This window comes from Kryptolebias marmoratus, linkage group LG22 (genome assembly GCF_001649575.2).
Source record: "Kryptolebias marmoratus isolate JLee-2015 linkage group LG22, ASM164957v2, whole genome shotgun sequence".
NCBI classification, from domain to species: domain Eukaryota; kingdom Metazoa; phylum Chordata; class Actinopteri; order Cyprinodontiformes; family Rivulidae; genus Kryptolebias; species Kryptolebias marmoratus.
In genome coordinates this window covers 18,244,269-18,260,354 of record NC_051451.1, presented here as the reverse complement: position 1 = coordinate 18,260,354, position 16,086 = coordinate 18,244,269, and the positions used below count along the sequence as shown (strand labels likewise).

At 43.1% G+C, this 16,086-nt stretch overlaps 2 protein-coding genes across 3 annotated transcripts in view; both read left to right on the top strand.

Moving 5' to 3' along the window:
- The first annotated feature begins 199 nt into the window (after window positions 1-199).
- The window catches only part of actn2b (actinin, alpha 2b), a 23,623-nt gene continuing 7,736 nt past the window's right edge, over window positions 200-16,086 (top strand). Inside the window, exons 1-12 of one of the 2 annotated variants that reach the window (XM_017432317.3) lie at window positions 200-325; window positions 8,281-8,395; window positions 8,491-8,610; window positions 8,726-8,812; window positions 9,463-9,550; window positions 9,806-9,884; window positions 11,767-11,848; window positions 12,120-12,205; window positions 12,439-12,531; window positions 12,777-13,007; window positions 13,275-13,422; window positions 13,760-13,910. In XM_017432317.3, coding sequence (XP_017287806.1) covers window positions 200-325; window positions 8,281-8,395; window positions 8,491-8,610; window positions 8,726-8,812; window positions 9,463-9,550; window positions 9,806-9,884; window positions 11,767-11,848; window positions 12,120-12,205; window positions 12,439-12,531; window positions 12,777-13,007; window positions 13,275-13,422; window positions 13,760-13,910 — 1,406 coding nt within the window. Of the gene's footprint in view, window positions 326-3,389; window positions 3,428-8,280; window positions 8,396-8,490; window positions 8,611-8,725; window positions 8,813-9,462; window positions 9,551-9,805; window positions 9,885-11,766; window positions 11,849-12,119; window positions 12,206-12,438; window positions 12,532-12,776; window positions 13,008-13,274; window positions 13,423-13,759; window positions 13,911-16,086 lie in introns of those variants that run through there. The other variant, XM_037973393.1, reaches the window with a different exon arrangement.
- LOC108245426 (pollen-specific leucine-rich repeat extensin-like protein 2) lies at window positions 14,366-16,055 on the top strand. The gene is made up of 3 exons (XM_017432327.3): window positions 14,366-14,462; window positions 14,543-14,601; window positions 14,739-16,055. The coding sequence occupies exons 1-3, from the start codon at window positions 14,440-14,442 to the stop codon at window positions 15,908-15,910; spliced, it is 1,254 nt and encodes a 417-aa protein (XP_017287816.1). The 5' UTR covers window positions 14,366-14,439; the 3' UTR covers window positions 15,911-16,055.

The window sequence follows — 16,086 nt, the reverse complement described above, 5'->3', positions numbered from 1 at the left end:
CCGCCTACTCATCATGCGGTCATTGGCTCGTCTGTAGCACCCCGGGTGGTGGGGGGGTCAGACGTCTGTCAGGTCGGGAGGACAAGCCAGGCCATCAGAGGAACACAAACAGCCACAGTCCAGGACACGGTCCGCTTCGATCTTAGAGGAGAAACTCACGGTTTAGTTTCGGAGGAAACAAAAAGGGGGGGCTCCCAAGATGATGACCCAAATGGAGACAACGGTGCACTATGACAACGGCTACGAGGATGAATACATGATGCAGGAGGACGAATGGGACAGGGACATGCTGCTGGATCCTGCCTGGGAGCAACAGCAGAGGAAAGTATGTCCGTTTAGTTATTAAAACTTGTACTTAAAAAAAAACAAAAAACAAATTCCACAGTTTTTATAAGAAGTCCTGAAAACGCCAGTATCTTGTCGGGTAATGTAAGGTGAAAGTTAATTTTTAAAGTCGCCAACATTTCCAGAAACGTCAAACTTGTGGTTAATCGCTAACTTCTGAGCGGCATAATTAAATGCGCAACTTTTTCGAACTACAGCTGACCACGTCGCAGCTGTTAGGCCGACTTCCAGTTTTTCCTTTTCAAAATAAAACACCTGTTGGAGAACTCAAAAGGAGCTTTAACTTAGTAAAAATGGGTACTGTTCATAAAGGGTTTTCTGTTCTTTCGGGTGTGTCCCCCCCCCCCCAGTTATTGAGTTATATTTACACCTTCAAAATATAGGTCCTAAAAGGAGATTGTGCCCTCTGCTTTGTTTTATTCGTGATGTAATGACTTATTATTACAGATGCGGAATGTCAGGAACAGGAGAACATCATTTTATTTATGATATGAAGCTGTTCCAGAAAGAGGCAGAGTCAGGATGAGACAGAGACAAAACCTGAAAGAAAAACAAATGACTTATGACAGATAATGTCCTTGGGAAGAAAGAAAAAAAGACCAATAGTTATCAAAAAAAGAGACCAATGAGACCATAAAAGTCACAGAATAGTTATAAAAAGTAGCATAATGAGCCCTAGTAGACTCCAAATGTGTTAAAAGAAAGCCAAAAGAGTCAGAATAAGCGACATCAACCAACTGTTTATTGCAAGTCAACAAAAAAGGGTGAAATAAGTGACACAGGTGAGGCACACAACAACCGTGAAGGGATACAAAATTATAATGTCAAACTAAATAATTTGATCATAAACTAACTGGAGATACATACAGAAACAGAAAACGATCAAGCAAACAAAACACTATGTAGAAATTGCCTTATAAATAACAGGAATTAATGAAAGGCCGTGGCTTTCCTGCTCTTCGGCTGTAGTTTTACTTTGAAGGACGGAGCCGCCGGACTTCCGGTGCGGTCCTCGGTACGTGACGTTTGACGCTCCGCAGGCAGCCCGGGTTCGGGCAGGCAGGGAGGCTTGACGGACGGATGCGCTGGGTACCCGGCCGGCTAACAATAGCCGCGGCTTCCAGCGGCTCGGCAGCCCGATGCCTCTTCAGTGATACGCGCGGAATGCGGGCTGTCAACAGATGCTGCTAACACATGATGACGCTCCGTCTAATTTTAACCGAGGGGACCAGAAGGCATTATAGTGGGGCTAATCCAGTGTCCTTGGTGCGGAATTCTTTTGTTTATAGAAACCACGCAGGAATATTGTACCAGCACCAGCTCAGCTCAATATAGCCTCGGTCTCCCACACACTCAGTTGTTGTTTTTTTATTTATTTTTGTAAAGCTCTAAAAGTTGGCTTGGGCTTTAAACTGCAGCTCTTTGCGCTGCTGGAGGCCATCAGCTCTGTGTCCTCTGTAACCCCCTGCCTGGATGACAATATGTGTATTTTTAGATCACTAAGGTACCTACATCAGAGCTTCTCCCCCTGGCTGTAACCTGGAGCTGACCAGTGTTCGGTCAGGCTGATTTGTCTTTGTGAACATCTGCAAAATGAGCAGAAGTGGTGCAGCATCACTGAGTCAGGATGCTCTCCACAGACTCTTGGCATCTCAGTGAGCGGCATTGTCGCTTTTGTTTGCTCGGTCAGGGGTCACCTCTTCTCATTTTGGATAAGTTCCATCTTATAGCTGTGATGGGAAGAATTCATTAAAAAAAAAAAAACCTGTTTTGCTTCAGCTCATAGTCATACTCATACGATGCTTACACTCTAAAAAAAACCTGCTGGGTTTAAAAACAACCCAGCTCTGGGTCAAATCTGGGTGGCTTTAACACAGCGGTTTGAACCGAGCACACCGGGTTAAGTTTTCTCCCCGTAAATTGGTTTTAAATGACTAATTTGTTTAATTAAAGCTACTATAAAAAGTCAAGTTAATGTTTTTTCAGGAACCCAAACTCACGGCCTAGACAACTAAATTATTAACACAGACAACCAGGTTAAGCATCTTCTTAGGAGTTGTTTTTAAAGCAGAGGTCTGGCTTAAAATGGCCGACTGGGAACAATGGCACGGCTCATCTCCACTAGGTCAAACCTTTTGACCCAATATGAGGTCCAACCAACTAAAGTTTCGACCCAACAGCTTTAACTGAGCAATCGAGGTATCAAAATAACCCCTGCGGTTTTCAGTGTGTAGGCCTTTATTCCGTCAGTGTCTTACCTGACTCAGACAGGCTCATCAGGGAGACTGATGAAGCAGCGAGTGAGTCTATTCATGTTCTCTAAACAGAGCCAGCTCTGCTCATGTCTCCCGAGTGAAACCGCCAAGCGCCGTGAGTGTAAGTGATGACAGTGCTTGGGAAATCAGAAAGAAGCTTGTGGAAACAGTGGCGCATTTGGCGGGGTTCTGGCTCCTCGCGATGTAAAAAACAAAAAAACCATCCAGTTTACCGTTCTTTCCCCTGCCACCTCCTGACTGAGTGTGGGCGCACAGGCATCAGTCAACTCCGTGGCAGGGTCGGTCCTCACTGGATGCGATTCATGAATATTTTTAGCTTTTGATCATCACCGGGCAGTGGTGTGGTGTGGTGTGGGGGCACGGTGGGTGTGGGGGCACGGTGGGTGGGTGGGTGCCTGGAAAGTGGGCAGTTGTGTTCTGGAACTGTGACTGAGAGTCCAATTTGGAGGACCAGCAGGCAACAGGAGGACAGCGGTACAATGTCACACACACCCCGGGGGACTCACTCAGTGTGGAATGTGATGCCCTTCACTTTAAAGCCTGTAATATTCTGTTTTTGCACCGGCACCCGGAGGGGGGGGGCTTGAATGACTGTCTGGGCCCCCAAACTGTGGTCCTACTGGGAGCGAGGCTGCTCAGACACCAAGGTTGCAAGAGGTGCTGAAATGATTCTTACTTAATTTGTTTTTTTCTTTTTTTTTTTTTTTTTTTTTTTTTTTTTTTTTTCTGATGGCAGTTCAATTTTCACAACGTTCACTGCTNGGGACATGCTGCTGGATCCTGCCTGGGAGCAACAGCAGAGGAAAGTATGTCCGTTTAGTTATTAAAACTTGTACTTAAAAAAAAACAAAAAACAAATTCCACAGTTTTTATAAGAAGTCCTGAAAACGCCAGTATCTTGTCGGGTAATGTAAGGTGAAAGTTAATTTTTAAAGTCGCCAACATTTCCAGAAACGTCAAACTTGTGGTTAATCGCTAACTTCTGAGCGGCATAATTAAATGCGCAACTTTTTCGAACTACAGCTGACCACGTCGCAGCTGTTAGGCCGACTTCCAGTTTTTCCTTTTCAAAATAAAACACCTGTTGGAGAACTCAAAAGGAGCTTTAACTTAGTAAAAATGGGTACTGTTCATAAAGGGTTTTCTGTTCTTTCGGGTGTGTCCCCCCCCCCCCAGTTATTGAGTTATATTTACACCTTCAAAATATAGGTCCTAAAAGGAGATTGTGCCCTCTGCTTTGTTTTATTCGTGATGTAATGACTTATTATTACAGATGCGGAATGTCAGGAACAGGAGAACATCATTTTATTTATGATATGAAGCTGTTCCAGAAAGAGGCAGAGTCAGGATGAGACAGAGACAAAACCTGAAAGAAAAACAAATGACTTATGACAGATAATGTCCTTGGGAAGAAAGAAAAAAAGACCAATAGTTATCAAAAAAAGAGACCAATGAGACCATAAAAGTCACAGAATAGTTATAAAAAGTAGCATAATGAGCCCTAGTAGACTCCAAATGTGTTAAAAGAAAGCCAAAAGAGTCAGAATAAGCGACATCAACCAACTGTTTATTGCAAGTCAACAAAAAAGGGTGAAATAAGTGACACAGGTGAGGCACACAACAACCGTGAAGGGATACAAAATTATAATGTCAAACTAAATAATTTGATCATAAACTAACTGGAGATACATACAGAAACAGAAAACGATCAAGCAAACAAAACACTATGTAGAAATTGCCTTATAAATAACAGGAATTAATGAAAGGCCGTGGCTTTCCTGCTCTTCGGCTGTAGTTTTACTTTGAAGGACGGAGCCGCCGGACTTCCGGTGCGGTCCTCGGTACGTGACGTTTGACGCTCCGCAGGCAGCCCGGGTTCGGGCAGGCAGGGAGGCTTGACGGACGGATGCGCTGGGTACCCGGCCGGCTAACAATAGCCGCGGCTTCCAGCGGCTCGGCAGCCCGATGCCTCTTCAGTGATACGCGCGGAATGCGGGCTGTCAACAGATGCTGCTAACACATGATGACGCTCCGTCTAATTTTAACCGAGGGGACCAGAAGGCATTATAGTGGGGCTAATCCAGTGTCCTTGGTGCGGAATTCTTTTGTTTATAGAAACCACGCAGGAATATTGTACCAGCACCAGCTCAGCTCAATATAGCCTCGGTCTCCCACACACTCAGTTGTTGTTTTTTTATTTATTTTTGTAAAGCTCTAAAAGTTGGCTTGGGCTTTAAACTGCAGCTCTTTGCGCTGCTGGAGGCCATCAGCTCTGTGTCCTCTGTAACCCCCTGCCTGGATGACAATATGTGTATTTTTAGATCACTAAGGTACCTACATCAGAGCTTCTCCCCCTGGCTGTAACCTGGAGCTGACCAGTGTTCGGTCAGGCTGATTTGTCTTTGTGAACATCTGCAAAATGAGCAGAAGTGGTGCAGCATCACTGAGTCAGGATGCTCTCCACAGACTCTTGGCATCTCAGTGAGCGGCATTGTCGCTTTTGTTTGCTCGGTCAGGGGTCACCTCTTCTCATTTTGGATAAGTTCCATCTTATAGCTGTGATGGGAAGAATTCATTAAAAAAAAAAAAACCTGTTTTGCTTCAGCTCATAGTCATACTCATACGATGCTTACACTCTAAAAAAAACCTGCTGGGTTTAAAAACAACCCAGCTCTGGGTCAAATCTGGGTGGCTTTAACACAGCGGTTTGAACCGAGCACACCGGGTTAAGTTTTCTCCCCGTAAATTGGTTTTAAATGACTAATTTGTTTAATTAAAGCTACTATAAAAAGTCAAGTTAATGTTTTTTCAGGAACCCAAACTCACGGCCTAGACAACTAAATTATTAACACAGACAACCAGGTTAAGCATCTTCTTAGGAGTTGTTTTTAAAGCAGAGGTCTGGCTTAAAATGGCCGACTGGGAACAATGGCACGGCTCATCTCCACTAGGTCAAACCTTTTGACCCAATATGAGGTCCAACCAACTAAAGTTTCGACCCAACAGCTTTAACTGAGCAATCGAGGTATCAAAATAACCCCTGCGGTTTTCAGTGTGTAGGCCTTTATTCCGTCAGTGTCTTACCTGACTCAGACAGGCTCATCAGGGAGACTGATGAAGCAGCGAGTGAGTCTATTCATGTTCTCTAAACAGAGCCAGCTCTGCTCATGTCTCCCGAGTGAAACCGCCAAGCGCCGTGAGTGTAAGTGATGACAGTGCTTGGGAAATCAGAAAGAAGCTTGTGGAAACAGTGGCGCATTTGGCGGGGTTCTGGCTCCTCGCGATGTAAAAAACAAAAAAACCATCCAGTTTACCGTTCTTTCCCCTGCCACCTCCTGACTGAGTGTGGGCGCACAGGCATCAGTCAACTCCGTGGCAGGGTCGGTCCTCACTGGATGCGATTCATGAATATTTTTAGCTTTTGATCATCACCGGGCAGTGGTGTGGTGTGGTGTGGGGGCACGGTGGGTGTGGGGGCACGGTGGGTGGGTGGGTGCCTGGAAAGTGGGCAGTTGTGTTCTGGAACTGTGACTGAGAGTCCAATTTGGAGGACCAGCAGGCAACAGGAGGACAGCGGTACAATGTCACACACACCCCGGGGGACTCACTCAGTGTGGAATGTGATGCCCTTCACTTTAAAGCCTGTAATATTCTGTTTTTGCACCGGCACCCGGAGGGGGGGGGCTTGAATGACTGTCTGGGCCCCCAAACTGTGGTCCTACTGGGAGCGAGGCTGCTCAGACACCAAGGTTGCAAGAGGTGCTGAAATGATTCTTACTTAATTTTTTTTTTTTTTTTTTTTTTTTTTTTTTTTAACTTTTTTTTTGTATGATGGCAGTTCAATTTTCACAACGTTCACTGCTGGGAAAGTTCAAAGCATCCCCTCTGCATATATGTCCACATTTAAATGTCTAATTACAAATAAAGTACATTGAGGGGGGGTTTAGTTGGAAATACAATACAGCTATGTTAAATGCTTTACATTTTTTAAAATAAAAAGAACAAATCACATTTTTTTCCTTCACTGAACACAGATTTATTACAAAATAGTTCTGAATAAGTGGGAAAAATAACTGGATGAGTTGTTTCTACTAATAACTGAGGTACGAACAATATCATCTGAGATTACAATTGTGTTGAATGAACAGAAGCATGTATGTAAATATTTTTTTTTAGAAATACTGAATGTAAAACAACTGAATGTCATGTGGTGGGGTAGCAGAACCAAACACAGAAAGTGAATTTATAGCCGATGACTGGAAGTTATTGAAGTGTTTTGGTGGTTTTATGTGCGAGGCGTTAACACCACAGATGATGGATTTATTCGTGCAAGTGGCATGTCCTTCGAATCATTTTAAATTAGATCTTCAATGCTCCCGTCCTGTGCTCTTTGCGGCCTGTCTTCATGCGGCGGCGCGAAGATAAACACTAACTGTGGCCCGGACGGGCTCTCTCCACCGGCGCGTCCTGTTCCAAGTGGCAGAGCGGCGACGGAACGTGACGCAACAGGAAAGAATTCCTGCTGCGACCCCGGGTGACATTTTCACTCACGTGGACATGTCGAGACGTTTCGCCGTTTTTTTTTCTCCCTTTCCGCCTCTTATCGTGAGCCACAACAGAGCGGGCTAAATTTAACGCCTTGTATCAGCTGGAATGCGCTCCGCTCGGCTCAGCGCAGAGCGCCTCTGCACGCCGCTGCTGGCCATTGAGGGACTTTTTAAAAATAGGAGAAAGATAATGATCCCGTCTTAACTCGATTTACAGTATTTCAGGACTCCACATAGAGAACATTTGTTCTGATCGCCGTTAGCTGTGGAGCTATTGTGGGAAAAGTTGAAAGTGGACACTTGTGTAGCGCTGAAGACTAACTTGGTGGGGGCCCATATTCCTGTTCAGTTTATTTAGATTTCATTCATTATGTACTGAGTCTTCATTTTTAAACTCCCACAAACGATCATTTTCATGAAATCCTGTAAAAAAAAAAACAACTTTACATAAAAAACTACATCAGTGAAATACACAATACAGGAAACAAATTGTAATAAAAGGTTCCTCTTAAACGTCGTTCTAAGGGATCTGGTTACAAATAGCCAACATCATTTCTAATTTAAATAAGCACACGACATAATTAGAGCAAGAAACCACATTACTGCTGTAGAATTTAATCAATATGTTCCACTGAAGAGAGGGAGATGAACAGAATACGGAGAACCCTGAAATCCCAAGTGTATGGGTGTGTGTGTGTTCAGAGAAGTTCAAATTAAGGCCTCGAGTGCAGAATATATTAGTCCTTGGATTTGATGTAACATAGTTTTGTACAATACTGTGATCTTCAACCATCCAAGTATCTGAGTAGTTTTACCAACATACAGCACATCGGGCCACAACATGTCTGTAACATTGGAGGTAGAACTAAAAAGGGTTTGTTATAGTTCTTTTTTCCTTGCATCCAGGTGATTCAAGGTGTGTACATATAGGTAAAATTACACAATTAGAATGATGGTTTTAGGGTAAAAACAAAGCAAGGAACCTGATGGCACAGAGTATTCATTTTGTATCAACGATGAATAACCTGGGTAGCACAAATTATCCTTTTCTGTTTTCTGTTCTCCCTTATTTGCTCAGATCCCATCAGTGTGAGAATCTCTTTGTTTTTCAGACGTTCACAGCTTGGTGTAACTCTCATCTGAGGAAGGCTGGCACTCAAATCGAGAACATCGAGGAAGATTTCAGGAATGGATTAAAGCTTATGCTGCTCCTGGAAGTCATTTCAGGTTTGAGGACCAACAATGATTTTCACATCTCGGTGTTTTTTTCCCTTTGTGCCACTAACTGCCCGACTTCTTCTTTCACCGTGTCGTGTTTGTAGGAGAGAGGCTACCTAAGCCCGACAGAGGGAAGATGCGGTTTCATAAGATCGCTAACGTCAACAAAGCACTGGACTTCATCACGAGTAAAGGAGTGAAACTGGTCTCCATTGGAGCTGAAGGTATCTGGCCACTTCCTGTACACATGTCTCTCAGAGAATCTCTCTGGTGCTGGACATCTGTGCATCCTGACAGTATTTGTTCCTTACGCTCAAATTGTAATCTTTTGTACTTCAGAGATAGTGGACGGGAATGTAAAGATGACTCTTGGAATGATTTGGACCATCATCCTCCGCTTTGCCATTCAGGACATATCTGTGGAAGGTGAGACATTCAGTGCCAGAAGAATGTAATGTTTGAACAGGGACACTTGAATCGAAGGGACAACTACTAACCTGGCTAATGCTAAAGTCTTCCATTCACTATTCTTCAAATGACCATAAAACTGAATCTAAAGACATCCATGTGTGGCTCTGATGCCGTTTCCAGTCTCGGTCTGTAGTATCACTCTGAGGTCTTCAGCAATATCCTGTTCACTGTACAATCTGATCGGAGACACATCACCAGTTGTAGCTCAGGAACATAATTACCACAGACAAACATTTTTTATTATTGTTTTTTTATGTTAGGTTGGAGGTTTTTCACAGTTTTTTAATAAAAGGGTTGATAAATCTTTGATCAAATGCATTTCAGCTTAGTTATGTGCTTCTAAATGTGCATATTTGCTTCAAATTTATTAGTTATAAATATTTGCTATTGGTCCTGTTGATTACTGACAGATAGTATTTTTATCTGTCCAAAAGAAGCCTTATTGGTTCATTGGTCCATCCCTTAAACAAATAATTAATTTAGGCTTTAGAAGACAAATGATCTTAATGCGTGAAGAAAAATATTTTTTATTAAACATGCATGCAGGCAGTTGTTTTCTGTTTAGTACAAGCTAAAAACCTTTATTTAAATTCCTGTCTCACCAGAAACATCTGCTAAGGAAGGTCTTCTTCTGTGGTGTCAGAGAAAGACTGCCCCCTACAGGAACGTCAATGTCCAAAACTTCCATGTCAGGTGAGTTTTAGCTCATAACCAGTGGGCTTTAGTTGTTCAGTAATATAGTGTTTGTCCTGTTAGTTCACCTCGCAGCTTTTTATTAGTAGTAAGTTCAGTCTGAAGCTGACTTCAAACAGCTCAGATATAAAAGACTTGCTGGTGGGACAAATGCTGCTAGAAAGCGTTGTTGCGTTGCTGAAAGCGGACTCCGGAAGTCTCCCTCCTCCTGTTTGACCTGACCTGTCGGTTCTCTCTGCTCATTGGCCGCTGAAGCTGGAAGGATGGCCTGGCCTTCTGCGCCCTGATTCACAGACACAGACCCGACCTCCTCGACTTCTCTAAGCTCAACAAGGTGTCGTGTGGTTTCGCCTGTAATCGGGATGCCGTGTTTCAGCCCAGCCCACTGACACGCACATTTCCACAAAACTAACACGCTTCATGACGGTGTGAACTGACAGAACCAGAGGCAAAGAAACCAAAATAACTTGTGCGTTGAAGAACACTGGAAATAATTCAGGAGTTTAATGTCGTCTCTTTTAACCCTGTCCTCCAAAATAACTCCCCTGCCTGTTTGACTGTGTGATTAGTTAGTGGCACTATTTATGTTTGTTGTTCACAGTGTGTATTGTGTCAGTAAGCTGTATGATTGGACTTAACTCAGTGACTATAATGCATTCACATCATTCAGCTAATGATCATAATGGTACCTTAATTTATGGATGTCTTGCCCTTGCATGGGAATGTTTTTATTCTAAGTGCTTTTAACTCATGGTTCATTATCTTTAACTAAAGCCATTTACTTCGTGCTCAATTCTACCATAAGCAAAAAATAAATAAAATGATGCTCTTTTTTTCTAGTTTCTTTTTACTATATCAGTTGTTTCCATACCAAGGGATGAGAATATGTGGCCTAACGCCCTGCTGTGCCTTTTCTCCTGCAATCTTCGTAACACTCAGCGTGTATATTCTTCATTTGAAATATATTCCCAGTAATCCTAATACAATAGATGCCCGAGATCATCTGAGTGTGCATTCACAAGACAGGATCTGCTGTATATATGCACAATTAGAGAGCAGACGAAAGGCGAAACATTCTGTTGTGTCAAGCACCTTGGGTTAAATTTCTCAAGGTCTAAAAACATTGAAAGGCGTACTCAGGAAAGCCCTCATACTCGACCTCGAACAGTGACTCTGACTTCACCCAGGTCGAATGTGTCCTCGTGCCGTTAATGTAAAGCAGGAGAACACCGCAGCTGGAAATAAAGAGTGACATTTTCATTTGCTTTGGAAACAAAGACACTCTCATTTCAACACACAACTTAATGGTATGACATGGAGTTCACCCTAAAGCATTCCCAGAAACATGAGCTCTAGTCCCTGCAGACATAGACATAACTTACTTATCGTATTGTTCATGCTGTCATGCCGTGTTCCCCAGTCAGAGGCTGATAGATCTAAATATTGTAAGAGGGTTATTAGTGAAATTTAAAAATACATTGTAAGATTTTTAGAAATTAAGCTGCATTCTGCTGTTTGTTTTCCCTGCTTTTTTTCCACTCTGTCCAGCTACATATTCACGCACTCAGTCACACTTCATCTTTTCCCTTTTACTCCGGCTGCCAGCAGGCTGTTGCATTGTGATCCGTGGCAGCTGCTGAGTCTGGCTCCAGGTGAACGTGTTCATTAAGCCTGCTACAACCTCCTCTTACAGCTCCGCTCAGGCTAAACGTGCCCACAGAAAAAAAACCCAAAGGCTCAGGGTGTTCTTCTGTCCATTCATCCATCTATCCCTCTGTCTCAGCACTCATCCTTTTACTCCATTTATCTGTCCTGCAGTGGATCTGCGAGCAGCTGGCCCTGTCATATAATGTGGCCTCACACCACCTGCCACCTTTCAGTAGGAGCAGCATGACGGCACAAGCTTTTTACCCCCACTTCCCTCTCCCTGATGGTCCACTTAGCAGCAAAGAGTTCAATCTGAGATGCTGGCTTAGTGTCCCACTTTATGGTATAACTGGGAAATGTTCACGCTCACTAATTTAAAGTTTGACACAACTTCAATGTAGGTCAAACGTTCACACAGTAAACATTTACAGGGATTTCAGATTCACGAATGAGAAGGTTTGCATGTCGGAATCAGGGAGCTTTCACCGTACTTACATGAAGAGCAGTGCAGGGGCGTTATACCTCTCACACTCGTGTGTAACCGTATAAAAATCTGCCTCTATTTTTAGGACGATCCACTGGGGAACCTGAACCTGGCTTTTGACATAGCCGAAAAACACCTGGACATTCCTAAAATGCTGGATGCAGAAGGTAATGTTCTCCGGTCAGAACAGCTCAACGGGAATTTGTTAGATCATTTCTTTGTTTGTTTCAGTCATGATAAGTTAGATCAGGTAGTGATATTAAGATATAATCACATTTCTTTAAGCAGAACTATGTCGTGGTGTAGAACCGATGTTATAATAAGTGAACTGAAATAGCTGTGGCGTTTCCTTTTTCTTCAATTATCCAAGTTTGTTGTAGTTTCCACTTGTTTGCCGTTTTCTGGCACTTTAATTTCCCCTTCCCCTGGATGCCGCAGATATCATCAACACCCCCAAGCCTGACGAGAGAGCCATCATGACCTATGTGTCCTGCTTTTACCACGCTTTTGCTGGAGCTGAGCAGGTACCAGTCTGTCTTCATAGAGGATAGTCAAAATGTTTTCCCGAGAACACGGCCGGGTGCAGAAATCTGTCGTCAAATTGATTTGGACACGCCTTGCCTTTCCCGATCAGTAAATGTGCCGTGAGGGAAAATAGTTTTTTATTGTATTAATAATGACAGTGATCAATGAGGGCATCTCCCACTGCCTTATTCTGTTGATTTAAATATATTATCCTCATCCTTTGTGCACTCAGGCAGAGACAGCTGCCAACAGGATCTGCAAGGTGCTCGGGGTAAACCAAGAGAATGAGAAACTGATGGAGGAGTATGAGAGACTGGCCAGTGAGGTAAAGTAGCTTTGAAAAATGACTGCTTTTGTATTGAAAGGTTTTAATAGTTTATGGATAGCGTCTTACAGTCCACAAGAGTTCAAAAATAAAAACACAAACATAAGGCTTAGGTTTCTTTTTGCTGTCTAGTGCATCTCATTGCTGCTATAAGCTCCAAATCATCATTAATTCATCGCACTCTTTCCTAACGCGGAGTTTTCTTCCCTCTAAACTTCTTCCCACTTTCTCATTGTCTTTTCCAGCTGCTGGAGTGGATCCGCCGCACCACTCCCTGGCTGGAGAACCGGACCCCAGAGAAGACCATGGCAGAGATGCAGCGGAAGCTGGAGGACTTCAGAGACTACAGACGAAAGCACAAACCCCCTAAAGTGCAGGAGAAGTGCCAGCTGGAGATTAACTTCAACACCCTGCAGACCAAGCTGCGCATCAGCAATCGGCCCGCTTTCATGCCCTCAGAGGGGAAGATGGTTTCTGTGAGCTCAGAGCTCCGATTCTTTTTTTTTTCTTCAGATTTTATTTATTAGTTAAAAAAAAAACTACTGTTTCACGTGAACCACTTTTAGAACAAAACTTATAGATTTTTTTTTTCTTTCGCCCAAATTTATCTCAGTCTAACAAGAACACACACCAATTGTATATTTTGTGTGTGATAATAATAATGGTAGTTCATCCTTCTTTTGTAAAATTCAAAACAATTCATGAGTGGAAAGTACAAACTTTCACTTTCATTGTGTTCCCAGGATATAGCCAGTGCCTGGCAGGGTCTGGAGCAGGCAGAGAAAGGCTTCGAGGAGTGGCTCCTCACAGAGATCCGCAGGCTGGAGAGGCTGGACCACTTGGCGGAAAAATTTCACCAGAAAGCCACCAATCATGAGGACTGGGCTAGCGGTTAGTTCTAGTTTCACTTTAAACTTTTTAATCTGTATTCATTTTTGCTGTTCTGTGTCCACTGTTTCGTCTATGGGAGTGTTCATCTTGATTTATGAGGTCTTTGCTTATCTTCGTTCATCTGCAGTCCTTCCTCTCAGCCACCTTCAGTGTTTCTTTAAGAGTTTGTTTAGGCTTGTTCCTAATGAGATGTAATTAAAGATTTTAGAGTCTGCTCATTACAAACAACTGGTCATGGTTTGCAGCAAGCCGTGCTCGAAATCTGCAGTGACTAAATAAGGCCTGTTTTGATCCAATGTTTTAACTAATTTGGCCTTGTCTTGTATGTGATCTTCAGGTAAAGAACTGATCCTCTCCCAGAAGGACTATGAAACAGCCACCTTGACAGAAATCAGAGCGTTGCTTCGAAAACACGAGGCCTTCGAAAGTGATTTGGCAACCCACCAGGACAGAGTGGAGCAGATTGCTGCCATTGCACAGGAGCTGAAGTATGTACTCTCTATAACATGTGCTTGCAGTTATTTGTCACGTAGACCCAAAAGGGGAAAAGTGTTGTGGCTATAGATTCTGTATAATTTACAGGGTTGTTTGCTTGGTTAAATGTATAAAAGTCAACAAATGTACAAAGAACTGCAAAATGTTCACACTGGGAAGGGTGAGAAGTGGCAGGAATGCAGAAGAAAATAGTTTAAATTAAAATAAACTAAGATACTTTAAACTGTTTTGACTGTTTTTGAATTTAGGCACCTAAAATATAATTTGTTAGCTTGTTTCTAAATTATAATCTAACTGATGTTTTTAAAGGTACTCTTAGATAATATTCCTTCACTAAGTTTTGTCTGAGCAGAAAGATGAGTGAGTTGGTTTCCCAGCATGCTCGGGTTTTTCAATCAGCAGTCAACGGCAGACACCTGTGTTGTTAACTTCTCAGTCTGGGGTTGGCCATTGAGGATTTCCTGTTTCGTATTTAATTGTCATTCAAACAAAGAAAGAAAATGGTTCAGCTGACAAGAAAAAATGGCTGCTTGGACTTTTGCAAGGTATGATTTTTTTTATTGCCCCTCCACCACTGTAATTTTGATTATTTCAAGATTGTGACCATGTTGTTTTCTTATTTTAGCCAGTTTTTCCTGATTGCTCTGTTAAGCTTGAACGTCTACTCTTTTCCTGCTAAAGAAGGTAAGATTGCACTTTTTAAAATTTTATTTTTGTAAAGGTGCTTTTGAATAGGTAACTGCCTTTATCTAAATTCAACCATATATGTGTATGTAAATTTTTTTTTTTTTTTTTTTTTTTTTTTTCCCCCTCTTCAACAGGTTGGAACCAGCTGTATCTTGGTAGCAGTGATGTGGAAGTAAAGCCTGGTGTGCAAAGGGCTAGATCTCAAGGCTTTCAGCCTAGATCTTCTGTGTCATGGGTGATTGCTAGGCCCAAGCAAACAAACTTCCCTGTGCCACTCTCCAAGCCACAAAGTCCTACTGTTTTGTTGGTAAATAAGCCTCCAAAAGAAACCCCTCCTCCCAATCCAGAAAGGCCTGCAGTCTCAGGAGTTGACTTGCCCAAAAAGGTCCCTCCTCCTCTTATTGATCAGAGGTTTCCTCCTGTCTCATGGATAACTCTTCCTCCCAGAAGGTTTTTTCCTCCAAACCCACAAAACTCTGCTATCCCTTGGGTAACTGACCCTCCCAAAATCCTAACTCCAGCTCCTTCCATACCAGAGGCGAAGCATCCTGCTCCTCCATCTAAGCAAGGAGCTCCTTTCTCATGGATTGGCTATCCACCCAAAAAGCCGCCTTCTCCTTCCAGTCCAGAAGGGCCTGCTGTGTCGTGGGCTGCTGATCCTTTAAAAAAGCTTCCTGCTCCCCTATCCAGTCAGTGGCTGTCCGATTTCCCTGAAAAAGCATTGCCAGATTCTCCTCCCAATCCACAAGGTCCTGCAGTGTCTTGGGTGGTCAGCACACACAATCCTGCAGTCGATCAATCCGGTTCTGACATCTTCAGTAAAGAACCTACGGAAAGTTCATCTGCCCACTTTGAGCCTAGTTATCAGGTCCCACCAGATTTTCAGGCAGGGGAGCATGATGAAACCATGGAGTCGAACAGTGGCTTGGCACCCTTCACATACCCAGAACCTATGTTTCAGGGTGGCCAGATGAGTAACTACGCAACTCTGTACGAACGGGGGAATTCAGAAAGGGAAATGGAAGATCACCGCCTTGTTCCGGCATACCCTTATGCTGAGCTGACAAATCCCTTTATATCAATGGATGGCATGCTGCCACAGTCGGCATACATGAGACCAGTCATGCCAAACTTGTTCTACTTTTTAACTGGGCAGCTTCCTCATGGTACGGTGTCACACACCCAGACGGACTACGAGGCTGGTGGAGACCATACGACTGAAGTTGGTTATGAGCGCTATGTCTCCAGCATGGCTAAAAGCCCTGGTAACCCCCCTCAAATCAAAGTTTCCGCTGAGCAGTTGTAGAACTTCCAAGGTTTTAGATGACTGGAATTTTTTCCCAGATGACTTGAAGCAACTGAGGGTAAAGGCAGCTTCAGTAGCTCTTTGCAGTTTACTCTGTTAGGCTTTAAAGTTGTCTTTAAACTTTCAATAAAAAAACCTAAATGACCATTTGTGTGAATTTTTTTTTTTTTTTTTTT